This window comes from Vitis riparia, chromosome 8 (assembly GCF_004353265.1).
Source record: "Vitis riparia cultivar Riparia Gloire de Montpellier isolate 1030 chromosome 8, EGFV_Vit.rip_1.0, whole genome shotgun sequence".
NCBI lineage: Eukaryota > Viridiplantae > Streptophyta > Magnoliopsida > Vitales > Vitaceae > Vitis > Vitis riparia.
The window spans coordinates 5,785,470-5,812,606 of record NC_048438.1 but is presented as its reverse complement, the minus strand read 5'-3'; the positions used below and the strand labels follow the sequence as shown (position 1 = coordinate 5,812,606).

At 37.5% G+C, this 27,137-nt stretch overlaps 2 protein-coding genes across 3 annotated transcripts in view; both read right to left on the bottom strand.

The window, feature by feature from the left end:
- Window positions 1-996: 996 nt before the first annotated feature.
- On the bottom strand, window positions 997-2,480 carry LOC117921043 (syntaxin-121). The gene has a single exon (XM_034838800.1). It carries the CDS (start codon window positions 2,180-2,182, stop codon window positions 1,211-1,213), a length of 972 nt encoding a protein of 323 aa, XP_034694691.1. The 5' UTR covers window positions 2,183-2,480; the 3' UTR covers window positions 997-1,210.
- A 676-nt stretch (window positions 2,481-3,156) lies between these two features.
- Window positions 3,157-27,137, bottom strand: part of LOC117920127 (trafficking protein particle complex subunit 8) — a 52,559-nt gene continuing 28,578 nt past the window's right edge. For both annotated transcript variants that reach the window (XM_034837485.1, XM_034837486.1), the window contains 12 exons: window positions 19,134-19,275; window positions 17,766-17,876; window positions 17,583-17,646; window positions 17,367-17,439; window positions 7,329-7,514; window positions 7,118-7,228; window positions 6,511-6,672; window positions 6,266-6,424; window positions 5,444-5,674; window positions 4,816-4,989; window positions 4,105-4,220; window positions 3,157-4,012 (listed from right to left, as the gene is read on the bottom strand). In XM_034837485.1, the coding sequence (XP_034693376.1) occupies window positions 3,493-4,012; window positions 4,105-4,220; window positions 4,816-4,989; window positions 5,444-5,674; window positions 6,266-6,424; window positions 6,511-6,672; window positions 7,118-7,228; window positions 7,329-7,514; window positions 17,367-17,439; window positions 17,583-17,646; window positions 17,766-17,876; window positions 19,134-19,275 (2,049 nt within the window). In that variant the 3' untranslated portion in view covers window positions 3,157-3,492. The remainder of the gene's footprint in view (window positions 4,013-4,104; window positions 4,221-4,815; window positions 4,990-5,443; window positions 5,675-6,265; window positions 6,425-6,510; window positions 6,673-7,117; window positions 7,229-7,328; window positions 7,515-17,366; window positions 17,440-17,582; window positions 17,647-17,765; window positions 17,877-19,133; window positions 19,276-27,137) is intronic.

The following is a 27,137-nucleotide window of genomic DNA, read 5'->3' as shown; positions in this document are numbered from 1 at the left end:
TTGTGTTGTTAATCTAAGTCCAAACCTTTTTCAAACCAAAGTTTGTGTTTTATTTCTTAAGCTAATCTTGAAATGAAACAGCACCAATTCACTTTGAATTGGTATCATTTTCAATCTTGAGTACCCTTCCCAGTGGAACGATCCTAGAGCCACTATGCTATAGTAGCTTTGTATTTGCTACCCTAGTTCATGGTGTTATAGGTTAAAAATTTTGTTGATTACACCTGCCATCAAGGAGCACCAGCTGGACATACATCAGCTGAGACACCAATTAGGCATGAATCAACAGCCGATTGTTTGGTCGGGTGATTTTTCATAGGTTTCAAATTCAAATTTTTCTATTTTATAAATTTTCAATCTCTCATGTGACATGGAGGGTTTCCTGCTAATATGGAGATAGGGTTACAACTGACATGGAGGCATGGAGGGGCAATCTAAGAACATAAAATGGAGTCAGCAAAGAGTGCATGAGAAAGATCATATTTTGCCATTTCACAGTCAAATCTCATATTTCAGTTCATTGCAATTTGATTGTTATAATGCTTTCAAATAATTGGCTGCAAACACAACTTTCTCAAAAAAATAAATAAATTAGAACTCATTTAAAATAACAACTTTTGATAATTTCGTTGGAAATAGGATGTGAAGATAAATTTCAAATGGATCATGTGGGTCCCAAAACTTGTGGTTTATTTAAATACAATTTTGTTTTGCTTTTTCTTTCCGGGTGGCTCGAAGGTGTGAAAAAGAAAATATTTTTAACAAATATAGATCATATAATTCTCTAGAGAATATTCCTCCATCTTGAGGATTTTTTACGATTGTTTGTCCTGATACTTTTGTCTATGCGCGCAAAAGTCGTGTCCAATGTTGGTTTTTCTAAGAAATCAATATCAATATCAATCAAAGACCATTTAACAATTGAAATTTGTAGTTAAATAATTAAATGATATGGAATTGAAAAAGTCTGAATTTTTGCAATGATAAAAGTAAAAATGATTTTCAAAATTTGCATCACCATTTTTATTCAATGAGATAAACATTGAATCCAACTGCACATCCATCAATGATTCAACTACCCCCCATATTCACTAATGCCAAATGGGACCGTAGAAAAAAGTCTTCAAAAATAACAAATAAAATAATACATGTACTATATGGTGCATCTCGGTGTAAGATAAAAAATCTGGACTTCAATCAATCCTACGGGCTACGCCTGAGTAGGTGGAGGTGGTGGAGGTGGAGATGTGCTACTGGTGTTCCCGCTACTGCTGCTGCCGTTGTTCTCCCAAGGCCGCACGGTGAAGAGCACAATCAACAAGATAATCACAATCAAGATGATAATACCGTAACAGGTCCACTTGCGGCTGCTGATCTGGTGCTTACGCGCCGTTTGGAGTTGCTGTGTTCCGCCTCTAACGAACGAATTGGCTCTTGCCACCTGGCTCTCGATGTCGTCGATTTGCTCTCCCTGAGCTTGGACCAGGACAGCCATGTCGAGGAACACCTGGTGGAGTTCCTTGAGGTTCCTCTCCAGTTCTTTGACGGACTCGTGGCGCTCGCGAATCTCGGAGATGGTGTCCAGAACTCTACCTCTGCCTTGCTCTTGGATCGCCTTCTGAAGGAAGGTTTCGCTCTCGCCGGTGGAGATGAGCAGATCTACGGTTTTTTCGTCGGGATTTTCGCCGGTGACGGTGAAGTAGCGGCGCTGGACGGTTTCGCGATACTCGGAGGTGATTTGGTTGCGGATGGAGTTGAAGGCGTCCATGGAGTCCCTGAGCTTCTTGCGAAGGCCGTTGACGACGGATGTGCGGGTGCGGTCGGAGGAAGAACCGGGGCCGCATCCGGGGAGACTGCGGTTGGCGGCGTTGGAGCGATCGAGGGCTTCGAGGCGGAGCTTGATGAGCTTGGCCTTCTTGAGAGCGAGGGAGACGTGAGAGTCCATCCGCGATCGGAGCTCCTTGACGGAGTTGGCGTTGTGGAGAGTCTTGCTCTGCTCGTGAGCGTCGTGGAGCTTCTGCTGCAGGGACTCCATCTCTCGGAGTTCCTCCTTGATGGATTCGACATCTTCGAAGAACTTGTCGAGATTGACACCGGCGGTGGCAGAGGAGGTCATCTCGACAGACGGAGGCGGCTCTTCGCTGCGGAAGCGGGAGAAGGAACCGGAGAAGAGATCGTTCATGATTAGCCGGGTGGTGTTCTTGGGAGGAGAATGGTGGGATTTTGGGGTAGTTTTATTGGGGTAAGAAATGGAGGTATTCTTTGTTGGCTGCTATGGGGTTCAACTACTACTCTATTCTATTTATCTGGATGATTAAATTGAGGGGGGAGAGAAGAGGGAGGGGGTCAACCGTGGACTGTTGATCTTTCTTTCTGCCTGTTTTTTCTTTAATATGGAAGTATCGGAGAAAGGGGCGGGATATAAGAAATCGATTAAAAACGCGTTTTTGGATCTTTTGGGCGAAGCTGACTGGGTATAGGCGTCTTTTGCTTCTGGACTTATTCTCATTTATTTTGGTACACGTCGTAAGTAAAGTCATGTAAACCACCCACCACCCAAGCAGCCATTTCTAAGGAGTACCCGGACCCAAGGTTTCCCGTGTCAGACCTCCTTTTTAAACCTCATTTTTTTAAACTCCATCCTCTCTATTCGGATGTACCCAATGCTTAATCCAACCTTAGTTTTTTAAACTTACATTAAATTTGTAATGACCATTAGACTTCTCATATTGAATTCACATTGAGCATTATACTCAAACAAAGATGAAAATATTGGTAATTACAGATATAGATTTAAAATTATTAAAAATTCATGAAAATGTAAGAAAAATCTCATAATAATATAATTAGAAATATAATAGACATTTTAAAGTTATTTTATTAAAAAATTTGATATATGCATAACATGATTTATCATATTTGAAAATAATATCGTATGCATCGATAAAAATATGAATTTTATAAATGTATATTATTATAAAATTATATCTAATATTATGATATTTGATTATAATATGTCTAATTTTAAAATATATATTAATATTAAAATTATGATCCATTTATCACTGGACGTCCAATTCAACAAATAAGATGCTCAACAAACTTCCAATGATAATAAACAACCAAAAAGGGAATGAGAAACAAGGAGGCATAGGCTTGAGTTTAGTCATGATTCAGATATCTCGAGACCGAAATAAGCCGCCAGGGTAATGAATTTATGACATTTTCTTTGCTTTTATTTTTCTAAGAACAAAGAGGAATTCAATCTCGGTTTCTGTCTTAACTAAACTTTGTCACCATTCCCTACTGTTACCAAAAAAATAAAAAATAAAAAACAAAACATTGAAACACAATAATTTACAAGCAAAAAGGTACAAAAATTACTACATCCAAGATCCTGTGCCCTTTTTCTTCATCCCTTTTCTAGCCCAAGGTCACGTGTCTAAAACTTTGTAGGAAGGAATCAAATATATATATTCTAGATAGAGATTCTCAAGCAGATTGCAGCACAGTGAGATAATAGGGGCTCCCTGGGCATTTCCCATGACTTCCTTCATCCTTGGATGACAGGAGATTCCAATGCAAAGCATAATTTGATAGATCATATGTACCTGGGGAGAATACACATATCTGGAGAGGTACTACAGCTGTGGACATTGGCTCAACTTCAACTTTAGTAGAGCTTGACCCAGACCAAATGAATTGGGAGACACTATCCAGTGATGGTGGCTTTCCAACTTTCATTCCAAGTACGTCGGATGTGACCTTAATATCATTCAACAGAGAGGTATCATACCACCCTGCTTGGTTTCCAGGAGAACCTGCCATTACCTCACTTAATTGACTGGTGCTGGGGATAGAATCAAGAGTATGAATGAAAATTGATGCTGACAAATCTGATGAGTTGTAGAGAGTCAACTTTAGTTTCACTTCACAGAAAGAAGCAGAAAAGTTATGATGTATGGTCCGAGGCCCTTCCATTAACCACCATATCGGGCTTGTGCTCTCAATCCTATTATAAACAACAAAATGTTCTACACAGTGAAACACCAGTATTTACATGAAATCCATATAAAAGTCATTCTTTTTCATGTTGAATCTTACCTGCAATGACATACATGATGAGAAAAGAGATGTGGAGGAGGATTGGGTAGCCCGGTATTGATACTATCATTTGATGGCTGAGAGATCAAGATGAAGTCGACAGAATTTGGATGTTCCTGTGCCAAGCAGAGAGAAAAAGATCGAGTTAATGGTAAGACAGCAAACTAGAAAATTTATTCTTCTACTAAATCCACAATACATGCACCTGACTACTAATGAATAATATTTTTTACATTCCCAAGACATTGCTTCTAATAAAAATAATATTTCCAAAAAGGAAATATAAGATGATCAATAGCCATATCCAAACTAACCAACTCTTGAGTGTAGATGACTTTAATGTGCCTAAGGAATCACTTGCTCAACTTGCATCATTTGATAGTACAAATGCAACATGTGTGAGAACATTAACAAGAACCTTTTCAAAATCTGCATGTTAATTGAATGAGAATATGACCCTTTTCAGCAGAAAAAAATGTTCCAAGTCTTCCTCTATACCAGCATCACTCCCTTTCTGATTTCAGCATTTGTAGGGTTCAAATGGATCCATAGTAAATGTTAAAATCAGAGCGGAGGTACTATATAGATCTTTCTGTATTATCAGGAAATTATAAAAATAACATTTAGATAAACCAAATCCCAGGTGGGCAGTGGTGATGGTGGTGTAGCATTATCTATATTAAGTGATTATATAGCAAGACAAAAATTAACCTGATGTGATCCTTCCTGGTGGATTCTTTCGCAAATGTGGAAATCAGCCAGAGGTGAGCTACATATGTCAAACAGAATTTCATTGCTAGCCTCACTGCCCAATTTTACATCACTTCCCTCTTGAGGAGCAAGCAAAGACACCTTGTCTTCAGGAGTTGTCAATTTCCTGACATTCTGAAGCAAGAAGATAATTAACAGAAAGGAAAAAGAAATAAAATTAGGTCATCCTCGAAAATAACGAAAACTAATTGACCGACTTAAGATGGCAAGTATATTGGTAACAAACTTAAACAAGGACAAGTGTGTTGTGGAGGACACAATGCAAAAGAGTGGCTACACACATAAAGAAAGGCAAGAAATAACTCTTTAGCCCCAGTGCTTGAGCATTAAGCTCTAAGGTCTGTAATGTGAAAATATGTCACAGCAATCAGCACAACAATGTATTGACAAAATCAATCCCAGAAACACATCCTTGTTAATGGGTTAGTAGTCAGTGTGAGAGAGTAATGATGAAAATCAAGGAAGCATATTAGTGGAAGAAAACAGAATACAATGAAATACTTTAAGATCAAAATTGAAATCATTGCAAAAAAAGCAATGGACAAAAAATGCAACTTCTTCTACCAACCTCAAGCTTGAAGAAACGTGACAAAGCTTGGCCAGGCATCAACTCTGAAGGAAGCATGGTCTCAACAGGTTGAAGCAATGAGATCTTCCACTGACGCCCAACAGATGATAACTGATGAATCTGGAAAATCTCTGAACTGGTCTTGTTGACAGCATCCATGCGCACAAGGAACTCTTTCAATCTTGATGGACAAGGGCTGATTTGGAACGACAAATCCAATGATGGTAACACCTATAAGAAAAATGTAACGGATCACCAAACAATAACAGTTCACAAATAGGTCGAAGCCAAATGGTAATACCTATAGAAGATCAATCTAATGGATTACAGAACAATTATAGTTAACAAATAAGCAGAAGTTAATAAACATAAAAATAGTCATAGTAATGAAACAGATGGAGTTCTCATTTAATTGGAATCAATATGGTTAAATGTGGTCATATACATGACCAGTAGAAGAATCAAAAGCTTAGAAATGAACACAATGATAACATTGCCACAACTTCAAAATGCAACTCAATAGGTATAATAGTATATTTGTTCTTACTATTAGCAGAACATTTGTTCTCCAGGAGATTAATTTCTAATCAAGCCATCACGAGAACTATAAGAAGCATATAATATATATATAGCCCTTGAGGCCTGGCGCAAGTGGTAAAGGGATGGGGAGGGTTTGTGGGAGGTTGTAGGTTCAAATATATATATATATATATATATATATATATATATATATATTACACACACACACACACACACACACATATGTAACATATATAACAAATCAAATTAAGAAATTAGAATTTCTCATATTCAAGTGCATACCTGTAAGTTATGATACATACGTAGAATTCGGTATCTCATGATGTTAGATATGTCTCCCATCTCATAGTATATTGTTATATACAAGGGAATGTTTCCAGGAACAGCAGCCCGAAGCCAAAGGGGCCACAGGAATGGTGTTCCCCCTTGAATTAATGTGTCCTGAAAAACATAAACAAATGAAAAGAATCAAACCCAAAAGATAGCCTGATAAAGACTTTGCATAAATTATCCAAAAAAAAACTGACCTCTGGAAACAGAAACACGGTATGAGACTCTTTGTTATGGTTAGCCTGTACTCTTTGTTCAGGATCTGTCTTCTTTTCTAAGCAAGCAGGGAATTCTGTGTTCAAAATTTCCCAGCTCCCAACATTTAGAAATCTAGGACTGCTGATCTTCATCTTCATATTCTGCCAAGAAATTTTACAACCAACTTTAAGGACTGAACAAGACCAGCACACATTTGCATGCATACTTTTGTAGGAAAATGTAGATCAACCTAATGCATGGCCAAGCTTGCCTATATGTGTTTCTCATTTGGAGACACATTATATGTGTGCCCATGTTAAGCTTATGCCGAAATACAAACTGCAAAGTTCTGAGCATTTGAACTCCGAGATAAGCAATGATGCACAAGTCAACTAGAGTCGACATGCAGAATGATCAAGAGGTAGAATTTTTTTTTTCTTTTTTGAAGATGCTAAATGAGAAATCCTTTGAAAATTACAAAGCTAATAAAAAAAAAGAGAAGTGTGATGATAATGCTTCACAAGAAAGCATGACAAACTTTATAAGTTAACATGCAAAGCTATATCAATTACTATTTAATGGACAGTAGAAGAACAAAATCCATACCTTCACAGGATATTCTGACTGGTTCCTCAACTCCAAAACAAGACGCCGCAGGTCTCCCGCATATACTTTTTCGGGTAAGTGATGAATAGAGCCCTCAAGCTTGGGAAGACTCTGCATAATGAGAAATTCAATACAAAATAGAAGTCTCCCGCCTAGTTTAATTGGCAGTCTAGAATTAAAGAAAGGGGAAGAAACAAGAAAGAGCGTGAACCTTGATCACTAAAAACTTCAGATTATCACTAGGAGAATGCTTGGCTTTCCTTCTTCCCTTCGCAATTTTCTTCTTTACAAGATTAGACTCAAAGTTATGAAAACCAACCACAGAGTCTGACAAGTTCCACCTCACACCAACTACTTTTAGGATGCCTTCTATTCTGGGAGTGACTGTAAGTTGTACCTGAAAATGAATAGCGATTGCAAGTTTACAGAATTCCTCAAGATAAAAATAACAGATGCACAAATTTGTCTTTAAAATAAAATCAGGAATCAAGGCAAAGAAGGGAAGGAATGTCAACACTTACCCCTATACAATAGTAATAGCCAATTAGGTAGAAAACAAGGTGGAGACATGTGGATTTCCAATTTAATTCCTAACTTTTAGGAATTAGTTTCCTAGTATTTTGGGATTAGATTCTGATTTTATTTCCTATTTTAAATAAAGATATAAAGATGATTGTATCTGAAATCTCTATTCTAATTCAATCAGCATATATCCTTTATTTTGAGGGACTGTTTGCTACTTGAATTATGGGGATTCAGATAAGCTTGTTGTCATGCTTCTCGTATATATTCTAGCTTCTTCTACTGTTTATTTAATAAGAACAATCAAAGTTTTCCTCTCTGGATTTCATTATGGTGTCAGAACCACATCTGTACCTCACTATCCAAATGGTGAAATACGGAATGACTACTCTAGACACAACCTCTAACTTGGATTTGATCTCCATCCAAGAGGTTACTTCTTCCAACATCAATAGCGGATCAGAAAGTTTGGTTATGTCGATTACTAGGCATAAGCTGAGTGAAAATAATTACCTCCAATGAAGCCATTCAGTTATGCTTTTCATCTGTGGGAAAGGAAAAGATGATTTTTTTCACCAAGGCAACCACCACTCCGCCAATAGAGGATCCGAAGTACAAGGCCTGGAAATCTGAAAACAACATGATGATGCCATGGTTTATCAATTTCATGACCTATTCCTTATCTAGCTGAAAACCAACTTCGCAAACTTCTTCCATGAAGGGGCATTCCAACCAAACAACGCTCTCTTTAGAAATGGGAGATCAATCCAACTCTTCTATCATCCATGAGTCTCCAGGTGGTCTAGAATACAAATTTCTAAAAATTTGACTATTTCTTCCAATATAACTAGTGTTGCCCTAATCATTTTGATGTACACAAATAGATTTGCCTTTTTGGACTAGTATACACTTATCCACCTTTTTGTACTAGTATACACTTATCCGCCTTATTGTTACACTTTGTATAGACAATTTTGTATTCTTAAAGGACTTCTCATCCTTCTTTGTACTTACCTTTTCAATGCAACTAATTCGTTGTTTTCTGATTGAAAAAAAAAATGAAAAAATAAAATCTTGGGCATGGGATTTAGTACCAAATGAGTGTCTAGACTCCAAATCAAAAGTGATACTTAGAAAATTCTTCTAGGAACTAGACATTGAGAAATCACTAATTGTGTGAAATGAAATTTCCTCTTAGATCTCCTTAAGCCCATGCAAAACATTGAGAAATGATAGAGAGGGATTCCAGATTGTACTCAAAACAGTCCATTGTGTTTATGAATCAGACCTTAAGGAATTTTGGAGTAACTTATTAAGCCCTTCTTTTCCAATTAATGAAAATGCTTATCCTCCCAAAACTTTTCTCCCTAAGCTATAGCTTTCAAATACAACATAGGGTGGAGTGATGATGATAGGGGTCAAGACAAGAATGTATACCAAGTTGACTTGATATGCATTATTGACTTGGTAGGTTAACATAGTACCAAAGCCTTGGTTAACAAGAGGTCAAGGGTTCAAATTTTCTTGATGTTTATTTTCTTCGTTTATTAAGCTCACATGCAAGTTCAAAGAAGATTGCCTATAAGGTGGGGTGTCAGGGATTTAGCTCAAGTTGACTTGATATACATTGTTGGCTCATCATTTAGTAGCTTAAATTGTGGGGTCAATTTGTAGCTTAATAATAGAGAACAAAAAATTTTATAAGTAGAGAGTAAATATAAAAATAAGGATTAAAGATCCTTCTCAAAAAAAGAAACAAAAAATAATACTAAATTCCCACCCCTACATACAACATCAAACATACAATTCCAACGAAGCTTCACCTAGCATACTACTACCAAAATAGCTCTTTCTTGGGATGGGAGAGCAAACTGTGCCCTTACTCCAAAGAGGTCAACTCTAAATAAAGATTAAAGATCCTTCTCAAAAAAATAAACAAACAATAATACTAAATTCCCTCCCCTACATACAGCATCAAACATAGAATTCCAAAGAAGCTCCACCTAGCACACTACTACCAAAAAAGCTCTTTCTTGGGATGGGAGAGCAAACTGTCCCCTTAATCCAAAGAGGTCAAATCAAAAGCAATCCTAAAAAATGCTTTAAACATCAAGAGCGATAGAGAAGATACAAGGAGCATACTGGAGAGTTTTGAGATGAGGATGAGGAGTAGGTTAGGGAAATCTATTAGTGTGTCTCACCTATTATATGATGACAATGATATGGTAGTTTATGGGCCAAAGCAGCTGAAATTGAGATACCTTGGCAATTTCCATGAAGCAGTGTCTGGTATCAGGACAAATTTCAACAGAAGTATTGTTACTTTTTTAATAGGTTCAGTCCTCAACAGCATGAGAATTTAAGATGCAGTTTTGTTTCACTGTCTACAACATGCCTGACACTCCCTTTGGGGCCTCTTTTGTTTAAGTCATTGTGGGATGCAGTGGTGATTCTGGTGTAGTGTTTCAAGCAAAGGCCACTTGAAGGAGCAACATTTCTCAAAGGGGGTAGGTTAACTTCAATCAAGAGCGCTTTGGCTACTCCGCCTGCATATTTAATATCATTTTTCACAGTCCCTTGAATAGCACTGCTGCAAAAGAAATTTCAAGGAGGAACCCTACTATGAAGGTTCAAGAGGGAACCAACGCTTCATCTGTTTGCATGGGAAAAATGTGCAAACCACCTGGAAGGGGGGGAATAAAGTTTCATCGATTCAAGTTGTAAAAAATGTCATCTGTTTTGGTTTTCAAAATCTCCCTCTGTTCGATAAAGCCCTTGCAGGAAGCAACCATGAAGGTATGCTCTAAGAAATGACAAGCTGCAGAAGATGGTATAAAGTATACCTGAAAGGTATGTGTGGGGGGGATGAACAATCAGGACCTCAGGGCAGCTGACTAGGTTGGTTTGTGTAAAGGAATAAGGAATTGTTTGTGTAAAGGATTCAGAATAAGCAGGGTTCTGCAGAGGGGGAAAGGATTTTGTAATATTTCTTCAAACATTAAAATATGAATATTGAAGTAACATTGTTTGTGAAATCTTAAGAGTTAATCCTTTGCCATAGAATGATAATTGTTCGATGATCCTCCGCATCTCTCCCAAAGACTCATCACAGACGCTCACCATGGAGACACCAGAGAACCCCAAGTCAATCGATTGAAGGGAGCGCTGCAACGTGTCTCCAAGCAGCTGACATACATGTAAAACTACACAGGAATGCAAAGGAAAATCCGAAATTTTTGAGAATATGTTAAGGACGTTGAAGGTCTCTATGGAGAGGAAGACCTTCTTGGTTAGGTTGGAAGGCGAGAACGGAGGAAATTGGTGTTCGATCACAGAGCACAGCAAAGGCTCTGTTTATGTCTTAGGATTTGAAAAGGAAGAAGTTGGGTGGTTGATTGAACATTTGACGAAAGCCATCGAAATGAAGAGTAACTTGGGGTTCAACAGAAAGTTCAGGGGAAAATTTTGTGTCCATTTGTTGGAAGTTTGCTTCAGCAACCACGGAAGGTTCATAAGGATTTCAGAGTTCGCTACCAACAGAAAACCAATTTTTCTAGTTATTCCTGAGGGCAAGAAGGGCAGAGGATGGGAGATTCTAAAAAGTGCGTTGTCTTCAATGTCGGTGGTCCCCCCATTGAATGCATATGAAAAAGGAAGACATTACAATGTGGAAAGGGTTACCCACAATCACGTGGGTCCTCTGTACCGGTCTTTTGCGAACGTAGTCAAAGACAAAGGACCAAGGAGAGGCGGACTTGTTCCTGTTGGGAGATGGGCGTGAGCCATGGTGTGTGAATGCAATGCAGATAGCGTTAAATGGGTTGAGGTTGGCCGAGTTGTGGCGAGAAGCTTAAGGAAGAAAGGAGTGGCTACGATTGTGCAATTCTTAGGCCAAAAAGGAGTTTTTTTTGTAGAAACGATAGAGGAAGCTCTCTTTCTCCAGGATTTAAGGTTTATTAAGATTGAGGGAGGGAATTCAATTCAGTTGAGAAGGTGGTCGCCAAAGGAAAATTCGGAAGTTGAGGGGAAGTTCAGAGGAGGTTGGATTGAGCTACGGGGTTTGCCATTTCATCTTTGGTCTGAGGTACATCTGAAGAAAATAGTGGAGCAGTGGGGGACAATGACTAAAATTGATTGGCGAACGTTGAAATTGTTTGATCTTAGCAAGGCAAGGATAAGAATTGCAATGAAGGATCGGTCAGTTCTTCCAGCTTTGATTGAGATAGACGGGGATTGGGTGTTCACTATTTCTATCGCAGTGATCGGAGATGAAGAGGTCAGGAAAGGCAGAGCAATAGGTGAGTCGACTCGGGTGGTTCTTGAATCTCACTCGGGGACAGGTGGTGGAAGGCTCAGAGACTTAGATCAACGGTTGGAGGTAGTTTCCGTGTTGGGAAAGTTGGCAGAAAGAAGAAGGGAGAAGAAAGGAGGTCGGCTGATGTTCTTCCAGTGGGGACATGTGCTAAGAGTGGTCAGGCTATGGGGAATAGTCGGTTCAGTTCAAATTCAAAAAAACTGAACTTTGGGCCTGTTGGGACAGAGATGGCGAGCATAGCTACGGTCGACGGGGACGAGGCCTTCTCAGACGAGAATGGTCGGGCCTTCGAGAGAGAGGCCCAATCTCTCCCCAATTTCAGCCCACTAAATGTTGCAAAATTGGGTTGTAATTTAAAAGGCCCGTTGAGGCTGGGCCAAGGAGAAGGAGAAAAGAAGACCTCTGAGAAGCAGGTTCCACCACGAAGAGAAGAAGTCGCTGTAGGGGGAAAGGGGAAAGGGAAAAAGAGTTTCAGACGATCATGATGAGCAGACGAGAGGATCCGCGAAAAAGGAAGTAAAGTTTGGTTCAAAGAAGCTGTGGAATACCCTATTTCCTTCAAGCTTCGATTGCCGACAAGGTTCTCGTAGTCGCAGCGAGCCTCTTTTGCTCGGGAAGCCTTCGTCAGATAGCGAAGAATTTCCAAAGGAGGGGGCTTTCAGGGAAGAAGCCCAGTGGGAACGAGGATTTAGTGCGAGTCCTATCTTCTTTTGCTGATCGCCAAGGATTCGATGTTTGGGGAAGGGGCTTTGTCATCTAGAGACGAAGAGGCTATGCATGATCTGCAGGTGCGCAAACCTTTTTTTGAAGAAGGCAGAGAAGGACTCTTGGGCCGAGTGGGGTCCGATCTTCGTGGTTCTTCAGTCACGTTATTGCCTTCTAATCCAAAAATCAGAGGTAAAGGGCTCAACTTTTCGGTGATTTGTGGAATGTTGGTAGCGAAAAACTTGGAGGTAAACTCGTCCTCTCTTTCTTAGTCACTCTTGTCTTCTTTTCCCACTTCTTCTGAGTTGGCAATTCCATTTGTGAGCCCTTCTGCTCCCGATCTCCCTAATCCAATCATTCAATCTCAATTTCCTATGAAAAATCGAGTATTTTCTGAAATTTTTTCCAAAAAAAGACGACGTGGGTTCTTTATGTCAAAATTGTGTTGGCAATCCTAACCATGTTGCGGTGGGGTCCCAATTTGTTTGTTCAAACCAGTTGCCCGAGACTTTCAACTCCATTAAGACTAAACCCGTTTTGCCTAGTGAGGTGTCCAACCGGGTTATAGGTAGCCAAGGTGATGATGGGGTCTCCTCATTAGGCGAGTTCCAAATTGAAGGTTTGTCTCCCAGGAAAAGGGCTAAAGTGCGTGAGGTTTTATGCTCTCTGGATATTAAGGTATATTCCAGAAGGAAGAGCAGACGCTCTACAGGTTTGTGAGACCTATTGGAACTGGTTGGGGGCTTAGGGTTTGTGTTGTTTTTCCATGAAAATAATTAGTTGGAATACCAGAGGTTTGGGATCAAGGAAAAAGCGAAGGGTGGTTAAAGATTTTCTGAGGTTAGAGAATCCGGATGTAGTGATGATCCAGGAAACAAAAAAAGGTGGAGTGTGACAGAAGGTTTGTGGGTAATATCTGGTCGATCAAAAATAAGGATTGAGCTGCTCTTCCGGCGTGCGGGACTTTAGGTAGGATTTTGATTATTTGGGACTCTAATAAATTGCATAGTGAAAAGGTGGTAATAGGATCCTTTTCGGTCTCAGTCAAGTTTGCTTTGGATGGTTGTGGGCCTCTTTGGCTGTTCGTGGTTTATGGCCCTAATAGCCCCTTACTTAGGAAGGATTTTTGGGTGGAATTGTTAAGACATTTTTGGACTATCTTTTCTGTTATGGTGTGTGGGTGGTGATTTTAATGTAATAAGGGGAAGCTCAGAAAAATTGGAAGGATCTAGTCTAACTTCAAGCATAAAGGACTTTGATGGTTTTATAAAAGAATGTGAATTGTTTGATCCATCTTTACGGAACGCACCATTCACTTAGCCAAACATGCAAGAGTCTCTCGTGTGTAAAAGATTGGACCGATTTCTTTACTCAAATAAGTGGGAGCATCACTTTCCTCAAAGCCTTCAAGAAGTTCTTCCTAGAAGGACATCGGATCATTGGCCGATGGTTTTGGAAACCAACCCGTTCAAGTGGGGCCCAACTCCTTTTAGGTTTGAGAATATGTGGCTGCAACATCCTAGTTTCAAGGAGTGCTTTAAAAGTTGGTGGAGAGGTTTTCAAGGAACTGGGTGGGAAGGTCACAAGTTCATGAGGAAATTACAATTTGTTAAGGCCAATTTGAAAGAGTGGAACAAGGTTTCTTTTGGAGTGCTAAACGAAAGGAAAAAAAGCATCCTGAATGAAATAGCTAACTTTGATGCCATTGAGCAAGGAGGGGGTCTCACTTCTGAACTTTTAGTTCAAAGAGCTCTAAGAAAAGGGGAGTTAGAGGAATTAATTTTGAGGGAAAAAATTCATTGGAGACAAAAAGATAGGGTGAAATGGGTGAAGGAAGAGGATTGTAACTCAAAGATTTTTTCATAAAGCGGCTAATGGTAGGCGAAATAGGAAATTTATCAAGATGTTGGAGAATGAATGAGGAATAGTGTTGAATAATTCAGAGAGCATCACAAAGGAGATTTTACATTACTTTGAAAAGCTCTACTCGGGTCCTATTGGAGAGTCCTGGAGAGTTGAAGGCTTAAATTGGTCCCCTATATCTGAAGAGAATGCGTCTAGGTTGGACTCCCCTTTTACTGAAGAAGAGATTTATAAGGCCATTTTTCAGTTGGATAGGGATAAGGCGCACCGGGTCCTGATGGCTTTACCATTGCAGTGTTTCAAGATTGCTGGGATGTGATCAAGGAGGATTTAGTGAGAGTATTTGCAGAGTTTCACAATAACGGGATTATCAATCAAAGCGCTAATGCCTCCTTCATAGTTCTGTTGCCCAAAAAAAGCATGACAAAGAAAATCTCAGACTTTAGACCTATTAGCTTGATCACTAGTCTTTACAAGATTATAGCCAAAGTGTTATCAGGGCGTCTAAGAGGGGTACTTCATGAAACTATTCATTCTACTCAAGACGCGTTTGTTCAAGGGAGACAAATATTGGATGCAATTCTCATAGCCAATGAGATAGTGGATGAGAAAAGGCGTTCAGGGGAGGAAGGAGTTGTATTCAAAATCGACTTTGAAAAGGCTTACGACCATGTGAGTTGGGATTTTTTGGATCATGTGTTGGAAAATAAGGGATTTAGTCCTAGCTGGAGGAAATGGATAAGAGGTTGTTTGTCCACGGTATCTTTTGCAATCTTAGTAAATGGAAACGCTAAAGGGTGGGTCAAGGCATCTAGAGGCTTAAGACAAGGCAACCCTTTGTCTCCCTTGTTGTTTACTTTAGTCGTAGATGTACTGAGCAGGATGTTATTGAGAGCAGAGGAAAGAAATCCGTTGGAAGGTTTCAAGGTGGGTAGGAACAATACAAAGGTGTCCCATTTGCAATTTGCAAATGATACCATTTTCTTTTCTAACACTAGTGAGGAAGATTTGCAGACTCTCAAGAGTTTATTGCTAGTATTTAGGCATATTTCGGGGCTTAAGGTTAATCTTGACAAGAGTAATATTTATGGCATCAATCTTGAACAGAATCATCTTTCTAGGTTGGCCGAGTTGCTAGATTGCAAGGCTTCTGGTTGGCCTATACCCTACTTGGGTCTTCCTTTGGGAGGGAATCCCAAAGCTTGTGGCTTTTGAGATCCAGTGATTGAGATGATCTCGAGAAGATTAGATGGGTGGCAAAAGGCTTATTTATCTTTTGGAGGTAGGATAATTTTTATCCAATCTTGTCTCACCCACATGCCTTGCTACTTCCTTTCCTTGTTTAAGATACCTGCTTCAGTGGCTGCAAAAATTGAGAGATTACGAAGGGATTTTTTATGGTCAGGAGTTGGGGAAGGTAAAAGAGATCATCTTGTCAGTTGGGATGTAGTGTGTAAGTCGAAGGCAAGAGGGGGTTTGGGATTTGGAAAGATTGTTCTAAGGAATGTCACTCTCTTAGGGAAATTGTTGTGGAGGTACCCTAGGGAGGGTTCAACTCTATGGCATCAGGTTATTTTAAGCATTTATGAATCACACTCTAATCGTTGGGATGCCAACACCATAGTCAGATGGTCACATCGTTGTCCTTGGAAGGCTATTGCACAATTCTTTCAGGAGTTTTCCAAGTTTACTCGGTTTGTGGTAGGAGATGGGGAAAGAATTCGGTTCTGGGAAGACTTGTGGTGGGGAGACCAACTTTGGGATCCCAATATCCAAGACTATTTAGAGTAGTCACGAATAAAAATATTCCTATTTCTTCAATTCTCGAATCTACTTGTCCCTTATCTTGGAACTTTAATTTTCGCCGCAACCTATCCAATTCTGAGATAGAAGATTTAGAAAGTCTCATGCAGTCACTGGATTGTTTGCAGTTGTCATCTTTAGTTTCAGATGCAAGATCCTAGTCTTTATCTTCTTCAGGGCTTTTTACAGTCAAATCTTTCTTTCTTGCCTTATCCCAATGTTCTGGATCTTCTCCAGTTTTCCTTACTAAGTTTGTTTGGAATTCTCAAATCCCTTTCAAAGTCAAGTCCTTTGTCTGGTTGGTGGCACACAAGAAGGTAAATACTAATGACTTGCTACAATCGATAAGACCCTACAAAGCTCTTAGTCCAGATATTTGTAAGTTGTGCATGAGGCACGGAGAATCAACAGATCATCTTTTGCTACATTGTTCTTTGACGATGGAGTTATAACACACATTATTTCAGTTAGCCAAGACGGATTGGGTTCCCTCGAGGAGCATTTCCGACATGTTGTCCATCAATTACAATGGTTTTGGTTTATCTAAGAAAGGGACAGTTTTGTGGCAAGCTACGTGCATAGTTATAATTTGGGTTGTGTGGCGGGAAAGAAACGTGAGGATCTTTGAGAATAAAGCAAGGAATTCAGAGAATCTTTGGGATTCTATTCATTTCCTTGCTTCTCTTTAGGCTTTTTGTTCCAAGGTCTTTAAGGGGACTCCCCTTATTGTGTTACAACTTGATTGGCTAGCGGCAAGTAATTCCTTTGGGTTGGTCTAGTCTAGAGTGTTTGTTCGTTATTACATTGTATTTCTTTGTTTTCGTATTCTTGTAGTTTAGTTTTCTTTGGTGGGAGGATTCCTCATCCTTCTCTTATACTTCTTTTTTCTATTAATATATTCCTTTGTCGTTTCCTATAAAAAAAATATATATATATATATATTTCTTCAAACATTCAACAAGCTCCTCAAAACTAGCATATAGATTTTAACAGAAATTAGATCTTTGTGGATTTATTCACCTATTCTTCTGCAATACTTACCATAATTCTTTCACCTCCTCCAAGTGAAAAATCAGCCTCGGACAATGTAAATGAACTATTAGAGGTCTGCTCCCTACAATCATGAAGCAAATACATTAATTAGCACTTGTAAGAATGTCAAAAATAGATATAGAGACTAGTATCAGAAATTTGTTCCACCAAATAGAACAGATCTTTGAGGGGGAAAATTAACACTCGAAAAATTCAAACACACACCTACTAATGGTTAATTTTCCAGATTCCTCATCATTCTGAAGCTCAGAGGTTGAGCTATTAGCATCTGCCACATTGATACACTTGTCAGCTCTCTTTGATGACAGAATTTACCAATCTCAGACACTAAGAAGAAAAGGGGAAAAACAGAAAAGAAAATGTGAACAGGCACTGGTACGAACTTACCACAGTCCATTTCCTCAGAACTAGCTGAAAGCTCACATATTAAGGAAACACTGGAGATGGAAATTGTGATTTGAAGAGGATTTTTGAATTCGACATCCACCTTTATAGCTTCTGCAAGTTGAATAGTCAGTAAATATCGAGAAATTATATTGAAAGACCTATATAAGGCATCCCTCTGAGACCTTTCCATCAATCCATAATAATAGACCATTTGACAAATAAGTGAGATTATTTGAATTCAACTCCCTAATATTTTTCTCTATTTGCATAATTCAGTATTAGAACTGAAAAAATGTCTCATTCTTGAGTTGATGCCTTCTCAAGCTCCAAAGCACCTCTTATCCTTATTTTTTCCTTACTAATTTTCATGGCAATGGAAAGTTTGTTTCTAATGTTTCTAAGTAAATAATAACAATAATAATAATAATAATAATAATAATAATAATAATAATAATAATAATAATATTTTTACTTACTATTTTTCATGGCAATGGAATGTTTGTTTCATGGAAATATTTTCAATAATAATAATAATAATAATAACAATTCCCTTTTTCTTGCATAATTTGATATGCATTCTTCTTTTTTAACACCCTGCATGTTCTAAGGATCCAATGTTGCTATTAAATATAGTAAGAGGCCATTTGTCTCCCAGGCGGATAATAATAGTAATTATAATAATTCCCTTTTTCTTTCATAATTTGACTTGCATTCTTCTTTTTTAACACCCTGCATGCTCAAAGGATTCAATTTTACTATCAAATATAGTAAGAGGCCAGTTGTCTCTCAGGCGCTGGTATACTTTAAACCACCTTCTGATCATGTGCCTTAGTTCCAAGACCTGTAACTTTGATTGCCTAAACTAGGTTTTGTTCTTGAATATCATGAATTTACAAATGACCCTTAAGGAAAAGAAGAGGCTTGATAAGCCAGTTACAGCCAATTATAAGATGTTGAAGAGATGAATAGGAGAGTGGTTGGAGAAGTTGTAAAAAGGAGAAGGGTTCCCAGCTGTGAATGAGACATGAAATTGCCCAGTTAAATCTTGGCAACTCAACTTTGATAAGCAGTAACATGCATCTACCAGTTCCATCCTAACCAATCTCACCAAGTGACATACATCTGATGCTTTATGAAAATCCATAGCTACTTATAAGTTGATCATTGCATAGTGGATCATCACAAACATATCTAGAAAACCCAAATAAACTAATCTGAGAGTTTAAGCCAAAACATGTTTATCCTTGACCAAAATCAATGTTGGAGAAGATTGAATAAAAAATAATATGATAACATGAACTAATTGTGCAATTTAATTGACATACTACAACCTTCTTTTTGATAGGCAAAATACTATAAACTTCATACCTCCTGTCACACAAATGTTTGATTGTTTATGTTTTTTTGAAATATTCTTAGGTAGTGACTCCAACCAATTAGTCCTGATGGTAGGCAAAGATGGAATCATGTCCTCCTCCAAAGACTGCCACATACTTTCTCTAACACTAGCCTGTATTTTTTTTAGAAAACAACAATAACATCAACGAAAAAATCATAATCATGTAAATTTCTTTTAAGCAATAAAATCAACACTTTGGAACCAGTAATGTTAAAACAAACAGGGGAACCAAAAAAAATGATGATGCCATGATTTTGAATATCAAGCTGTTGAGATGGAAGAAAACATATTTATTAATTGGAAGCAAATGCACAATTCCAAACCCCAAAAAAAAAAACATACTTTAGTTATCCTAGATACATGCACATTGGTAAATTGCATGACACTCTTGGCATATGAAACTCTGATTAGATGAGAGTATTCAGCACTACACTTGGTCTATAACACTAAGGGCATATAAAATTCTGATTACGAGATTATTCAGTATCACACTTGGTCAGTTGGTCCTTACTTTTTAACCAATACCCCTATGTGCAAATAAAATTTTTTCACAAAATAATAATCTAACTACAACTTTTAGCAAACAAAAAATAATTCTTAATGGCAATGGTAGAAACATCCCAACCTTCACCCAAAAATTGAGCCTATTAAGCCAACCTAATTGATGCCATTCCACAATGACTATCTGTAGGGCCATCTTATATGGTAAGCTGTATACATTCAAAATATTCCAATTTAAAGGGCTAAACATCCATAAATAACAAGAAAAGAAATAAAATCCAGCAAATCTAATTATGAGAGTTGCTTGGGTGTAGCATCAGCACTCTGAAGGCTAGGGTGTTTTGTAAAGCTTCTTCCTTTGGATTAATAGGTTGTGTGCTCTGGGAAGAAAGGATTAGAGAGGATTACTTCTCATCTTCTAGCATGCCCTATGATAGTTTACCAGGCAGCATTCTTTCAAAGTCCTGAAATCTTCCAAGAAATGGCTTCTTAAAATATATTTATAATATATATTCAGGTATTGTTTCAGATGTCGGTGACCTGACGTACATCTAGATGTCAGCTCCATTTAATACCCAGATCTTAGGACATAAAGGATACTTCTACACAATTTAATTTCACTTTTTCTCATTCCATACCCAAGGCCAAGTTATATTAGTAAGACAGAATGTCCAATGTAAGTCTAAGTTCACTTGCAATAAGTTAGGAACTTATTCTGCTTTCTCTTTCTTCAGCTCATGGTTAGTGAACTCTATGGAACCAGAAAATTTTTAGGCCTACCTCTTCCTACCAACAACAAAAGATTTGTGGGATGCTGCTCGGATTTTTTAAATTAAGACCAGCATTTGTGAAACCCAGCAAGGCAGTCATGAGATAACTCAGTATCACAACACTCTGAAAGGCATATGGCAAGAGTTGGATTTATTTTGTGAGTTTGAATGGGGATGCGCAATTAATAGCACCCAATACAAGAAAATTTTGGAAAAAGATTGTGTTTGAACTTGATGAAGTACGAGGATGTATACTTGGAAAGGAACCACTCCCATCCACTGATGAAGTTCTGAGGTTAGAAGAGAAGGAAGCAGAAGTTTGGGGATGATGAGGGGCCCTGCTACTACTGAGAATTCGGCACAGGCTACGCTTCAACAAAAGGTACTGCTCTGGTTGCTGGTCAAAAAAATCAGAATAAAAAACACTCGAAGAAAAGGATAAAGTATGGTGTTGTTTTCACAACAAGCCTTGACACGGCAGAGAGATGTGTTGGAAGTTGCATGGGAAACCACAAAACTGGAGAAGTGCCAGGTTTTCTAGACAAAACAGCTGTGCATTGCCAAGCTACAGCAGAAAACCAAGGAAGTGGCGATCCCACTTTCTTTAGTAAGGAACAGTTGGAATAACAGTAAAATTTTTGGAACAATTCTATTCAATCCAAAAACTTCAAAATCCTTAATCTTATTGTTCTTTAGCACAGAAAGGTAATCCCTTAAGTACACTAAATGTTTCTTCACAAACTCGACCAACATGGATCATTGATCCAAGAGCAACTAGTCACATGACAAGTCTTTTGCAGTTATTTTTTTCATATACTCCTTATCCCCAAAACTTGAAAATAAATATTGTTGATGGTTCTTTGTCTTTCGCAGTAGGAAAAGGTTTAATCATTGTTATAAAATATTTAACACTAACTTATGTTCCTAACGTATCCCACAATCTTTTGTCCATCGGCAAACTAACAAATGATTTGAATTGTGTTGCTAATTTTTTTCTTTTTGTACCTATGTTCAGGGAAGACGATTGGCAGTGTTAGAGAGGTTAATGGATTATACTACTTTGAAGGTGACATTGTCATGAGTGCACAAGCTCAAGCAACAAGTAGTGAGATTTCTTTTTATGTTGAAGATGAAATAATGTTATGGCATCGTAGGCTAGGCCCTCTTAGTTTTCCATATTTAAAAAATTTGTTTCCTTTATTGTTCAAAAATAAAAATCGTTCATTGTTTCAATGTAAGCATCATCGTGCATTCTTTCTATCATAGTCTTATAAAGAATCTAAACCTTTTTCACTTGATGCATAGAGACATATGTAGATCTTCTTGCGAGACTAATATTAAGGGACCTAGTGGTTTATTACTTTTATAGATGGCCATACACATGTTTGTAGGTGTATTTACTGAAAGAAAATTCAGAAGCTAAAAAAATATTTAAAAATTTTCATGCCATGATTAAGATCCAATTCCAAGCTAAAATACAAATTCTTAGAACTAACAATGGAAAAGAATATTTTAACTCCTTTCTTGGAAATTTTTTGTTAGAGCAAGGGATTATTGATCAGTCCTGTGTTGACACTCCTCAATAGAATAGGACTGTAGAAAAGAAAAAAAAAAAAAGCATCTTTTAGAGGTTGCGAAAGCACTAATGTTTACCATTGAGGTTCCTAAACCTTTCTAGGGTGAAGTAGTCCTCACTGCTTCCTACTTGATTAACCAAATGACTACTTGGGTCCTTAAGTTCCAAACCCCTCTAAACACTCTCACATAACTATCCCCACACAAAAATCTTTACATATCTTCATCTTGAAGTGTTTGGGTGTATGACATTTGTCCATGTTCATAATCATAATAGAAATAAACTTGATCTTAGAGCCTTCAAGTGTGTTTTTCCTTGTTATTCTCTAACTAAAAAAGGTGCAAGTGTTATGATCCTATATCTAGTAAATTGTTTGTTAGCATGGATGTTACCTTCTTTGAAAATAAACCCTATTTTCCCAAAACTTCTCTTTGGCAAGAGAACTTTAAAAAAAAAAAAAAAAATCATATTTAGGAAATTTCTTTGCCTATGACTTTGCCTCTTGTCCCTACCTCATCTAAATTGATGACTCCTAGTCCAAGTCCTCAATCTAAGATACCATCAATGAAAAATTGATGTCAAGGGGAGATCCATTGCTTGCTAAACAACAACCTGAGCTTTCTGTTTGTTCAAGATTACTTAAGACAGCCCTTATCAAAAAAAAAAAAAAAAAAAAAGATTACTCAAGACAGCAAAACCTACCAGCAATGGGAAAACAACCTTCTAATCTCTACCAAGAGTCAGAATTGAACATGGGGGCACTTTGGAATTTACAGGTACTCCTAATCTTTCTCTTGCTGTTCCTCTTGTTCCTTTATCTAGTGAAGAAAATGAATATAAGGATCCTGATATATCTAGTGCAATTAGGAAACCAATTTGTTCATGTATTATGCTTCTAATTGCTAAATATGTATCATGTCATAGATTGTCTCTTTCATATAGAGCATTTACGACTAATGTGTCAAGTGTAGAAATTCTAAAATTTGCATGGGATGCTCTTATTATTCCTGGATGGAGAGAGGGTGGTCATCGGCAAATAGATGTTTTCTTCATTCAGTCAAAGGGAAATCAATTGATCATGTTCTTCTTCACTGCATCAAATCAAGATTCCTATGATAGTTGTTGTTCTCTTTATTTGGAGTATTTTGGGTGTTTCCTTCCTCAATTAGAGAATGTCTTTTAAGTTGACATGGCTTCTTAGTAGGAGAAACGGAAGAAGGTTTGGAAGACCTCCCCTCTTTGCATGTTTTGGTCTGTGTAAGGAAAGAAACCAACAAGCATTTGAAAATAACGAGATATTGAAACGAAAGTTGAAATGTTTATTCCTGACTAACCTCTTAGCATGGTTATGGATGTATATAAAGGAAGGTTCAATGCCTTTGATTGATTTGTTGACTGGTTAGGATCTTATTGAGAGAGAGATAGAGAGAGAGAGAGAGAGAGAGAGTTGTTTTTTGTGTTCTCTCTTATGTGGCTTTACCTATTGTGTTTGTTGTATACGTTTTGTGTACTCTGGTATACTCTTTTTCTTTTATCATATATATACAACCTTTTTTGCCTATGAAAACAGATATTCCTAAATGGAGAGAGGCAATTCTGAAGGAGATAAAGGCACTTGAATAAAAATGGTACATGGGAAGAACCCTATTGATGGTAAATGAGTGTTTACAGTAAAGTATAAGGTAGATGGATCAATTGAATGATATAAGGTCTAAGAAAGGAATTTGTGTCTCAGAGGAAGTATACATTAATTCTGTTAGAGTAAATGCCTATTTACAAGAGCATAACAAATAAGAAACAGAAAATAAATAGAGCACACATCATTTATAGTGCTTCACTTTCAATGTGAGAGGTAGGTCCACTTTGCTGCTACAAATTTTCCACTACAATAAAAAATTATAAGGTAATCTTATGCCTTATAATAATCATCTCTACTACGTTTTCCCTCACACAAAAAATCAATTGCCTCAATAATTCTTTATATAATAATGAAAATTAGAATAGACTAAAACATGTGTAGAATACTTAAAAATACATCTTAAAAAATTCGCAATCACCCCCACACCCCCTGTCAACCTTGCCATGAAGGTTGATTCATGATCACAAGGAAGGGGTTAACGTTTAAAAAAAGAGATCATCTACAAGTTGAGGCATATATAGATGTTGATTAGGAAGATTATACAAGTGATGGGAGATCAACTTCACATCATTGCACAACATGGAAAAGTAAAAAGCAATAATGATTGCTAAGAATAATGTTGGGGCCGAATTTAGAGCTATAGCTCAAGGCGTTGATTAACTCCTATAGTTGAAGATTTTACTTAAAGAACTAAATATTGATTGTGAAAGGATAATAAAATTGTGCTGTGATAAAAAGGTTGGAATTAATATCAGTCATAATCTAGTATAACATGATAGGACTAAAAATGTGGAGGTAGATCACCGTTTCATCAAGGAAAAACTAAAGGAAGAACTGATATGTATGCCCTTTGTACCAACAAAGATGTAGCCTATGGATATCCTCACCAAAGGACTACACAGGTCGTGGTTTAAGTCTCTAAATAGCAAGTTCGGAATGTATCATATCTTTGAACCAACTTGAGAGGGTGTCTATAAAAATATAAGTTTTACAATTAGAAGTAGTTTTTTAAGTTACAGAATTATTCAAATTAGGGATACATTCTATTTATGAATTCATTTGTTTTTCTATTTCCCACTTTTTAGCTTGTGATCTGGCTAGTCTTTCATTTTTGTTTTTATGAATCTCTATAAATACTCAATATCCATATACCAAAAAAATTAATGAGAATTAAGTTGTTTCTCAAAAATGTATTCAAATATAATCATAACTATTAAAACTTATGATAAAATGATATGAGACATTTTTTATGAAAATTGATATGTATTGCAATTCATATCGTATCTTAAGTGAATTGATATACACGCACACACACATGCGCAATGATACATACACTTCCAACAATTTTTGTAATTTTTGTGAAAAATCAATTTTTTTTTTTTTTTTTTTTGGTGACAAGAATTATTATATTAATTTTTAAATGTGTTTGTCATCCAAATATGATAGGAGATTCCTCCATGGTTGATGTTAGTGGTTGCTAAGGAGAGGTGCAAGTTAGGTGTATATATATACACACCCACCTATTTTTTGTAATGCCAGTGAAAAATCTTTCTTTTTTTTTATGTTAGAAGAATTATTGTATTAATTTTTAAACATACTGAAAAGTATTCACAGTCCAACTATGGTGGGAGATTCCATGGTTAATGTTAGTGGTCACTAAGGAGAGGTGCAAAGATATTGAGGTTAGGGATGAAGGTGAAGGAAATCCATGCGTGGTTGGGAGAGGTTAGAAGAAAAGAAACGTGTTAAAGTGGGCTTGTAGGTGTCATGTATAGAGCATTATCTTCCTATGCATGAATAGTAGAGTCAACTTTCTCTTAGCATGATGGCAGAAGCCATTTGTTGTTCCATGAGCCTCATACTGATGTGGGCTTTATGCCCTCAATGTGCCCTAATGGGTCTCTTTGTTGGTTGATGGGCCTCTTGTCTTCCAAGGACAAGACTAATGTGGGCTTGTATTCGATGAGCCAACCTTATCATAAAGAAGTTGATAAAGGGGTTTCTAGCAAGCCTTTATTAGGCCAACCCATAGTAGTTAAAAGCTTTATTAGGTTAGAAGGGAGCTTTGGTGGGCTGGTTAAGGATAGGTTTGTGGCTATTTCGAGTGTCACACCCATTTCCCTCCTCTTTTTATTTTTTATTTTTATAAGTACCCATCTCCCCCGTTTATGGACTAAAGGTTTTTTTCTCAAACCCAATAGATGAATTGTGAGCAAGTTTATGAAGGCCTAAGAGGATCTTCAAAACTCTCCTTTCAATGAAGAGAAAGGTAGCAACAAGATCTTTGTCGACCACCTTTTGCAGATGAGGTTTCAAGTTAGGAGGGTTTTCGATGTCAATGATGCTATATTTGATATTAGTTGCAAGTTTCGAAGGTGGGTCTTCTTCTAGTGTTTTTTTGCTTTAGGGAGGGCACTCCACCTTTTCTTCCCCTTCCATTTCTATGGCTAGGACACTCAGCAGAGGTAGTGGACCTTTGAACCAACCCTTAGTAGAGAAATCCTAGCTAGGAGGACTCTCAGTCGAGGGTGGGGATTTCTATTAGGTCTAGGAGAGCTGGAAATGGGCCATGTCAGATGTTTCAAGATGGCTCAATGATGGAGTTTCTGAAGAACGATGTGGAAGGTCCTACTTGCAAGGAAGTGGTTGTCAAGCTTGAGGAGCAAGAGTCTTCTAAGGTGAATTCCAGTTTTTTAGTGAAGGAGGAGCATCCTTTTAATGGCCTCTTTAGTAAGTTGGCCAATTTCAATACCTTTGTGGGGATGCTAGTTATAGGTTTTGAAAAAGAGGTTATAACTGATTGGGGAAAGCCTTTAAAGTTTATTCAAGGAGGAAAGGGAAGACCTAAGTAAACTTCAAGTAGGATTAATATTAATTAGAATTGAATTAGGATTCATATTTGTTGGAGTCTAATTAGGATTAGCTAGTTGAGTTATAATATAATTAGAATTTGACTCATGATAGGTTATTAGAGTCCTAGTAGACTTTGGATGTTATAATTAGAATTAGAATCATAATAGGTTATTAAAGTCTTAGTAGACTTTGGATTTCTTAAAGAAGCCTATAAATAAGCTAATCAATGTAAATCAAAGGGATGAATTGATATTAATAATATTATATTTTCTTTCATCGCAAAGTTGCAACCCTCAATGGTGAGACTCCATTGATTTTCTTCTAGGTCAGACTCCTAAAAAGCCTTAGTGAGACTCTAAGGCTTTCCATCTTTTCTTCATTGTTTCTTCTTTCTCTCTATTTCTTATCTTATAAGTTTCTCTACCATAAAATTTATTCCTTGTTCCTCTCCTTACACCCTAAAAATAAAACCCTAGTCCACCTACCCTTGTTTGTAGGCAACCATCCTAGGGTTGTCCTACATCAATAACCCTTCTAAGAAGCATGGAGGCAAGATGAGGGAGTGGTGTTAAAGCTTCAAAAGGGAAGAGGAAGTCAAACTCATCATCCCATTTCAAGAGGGAGATCTAGAAAT

Coding starts and splice junctions, on each gene's coding strand:
- LOC117921043 (XM_034838800.1), bottom strand. CDS start 2,182: ATGAACGATCTCTTCTCCGGTTCCTTCTCCCGCTTCCGCAGCGAAGAG.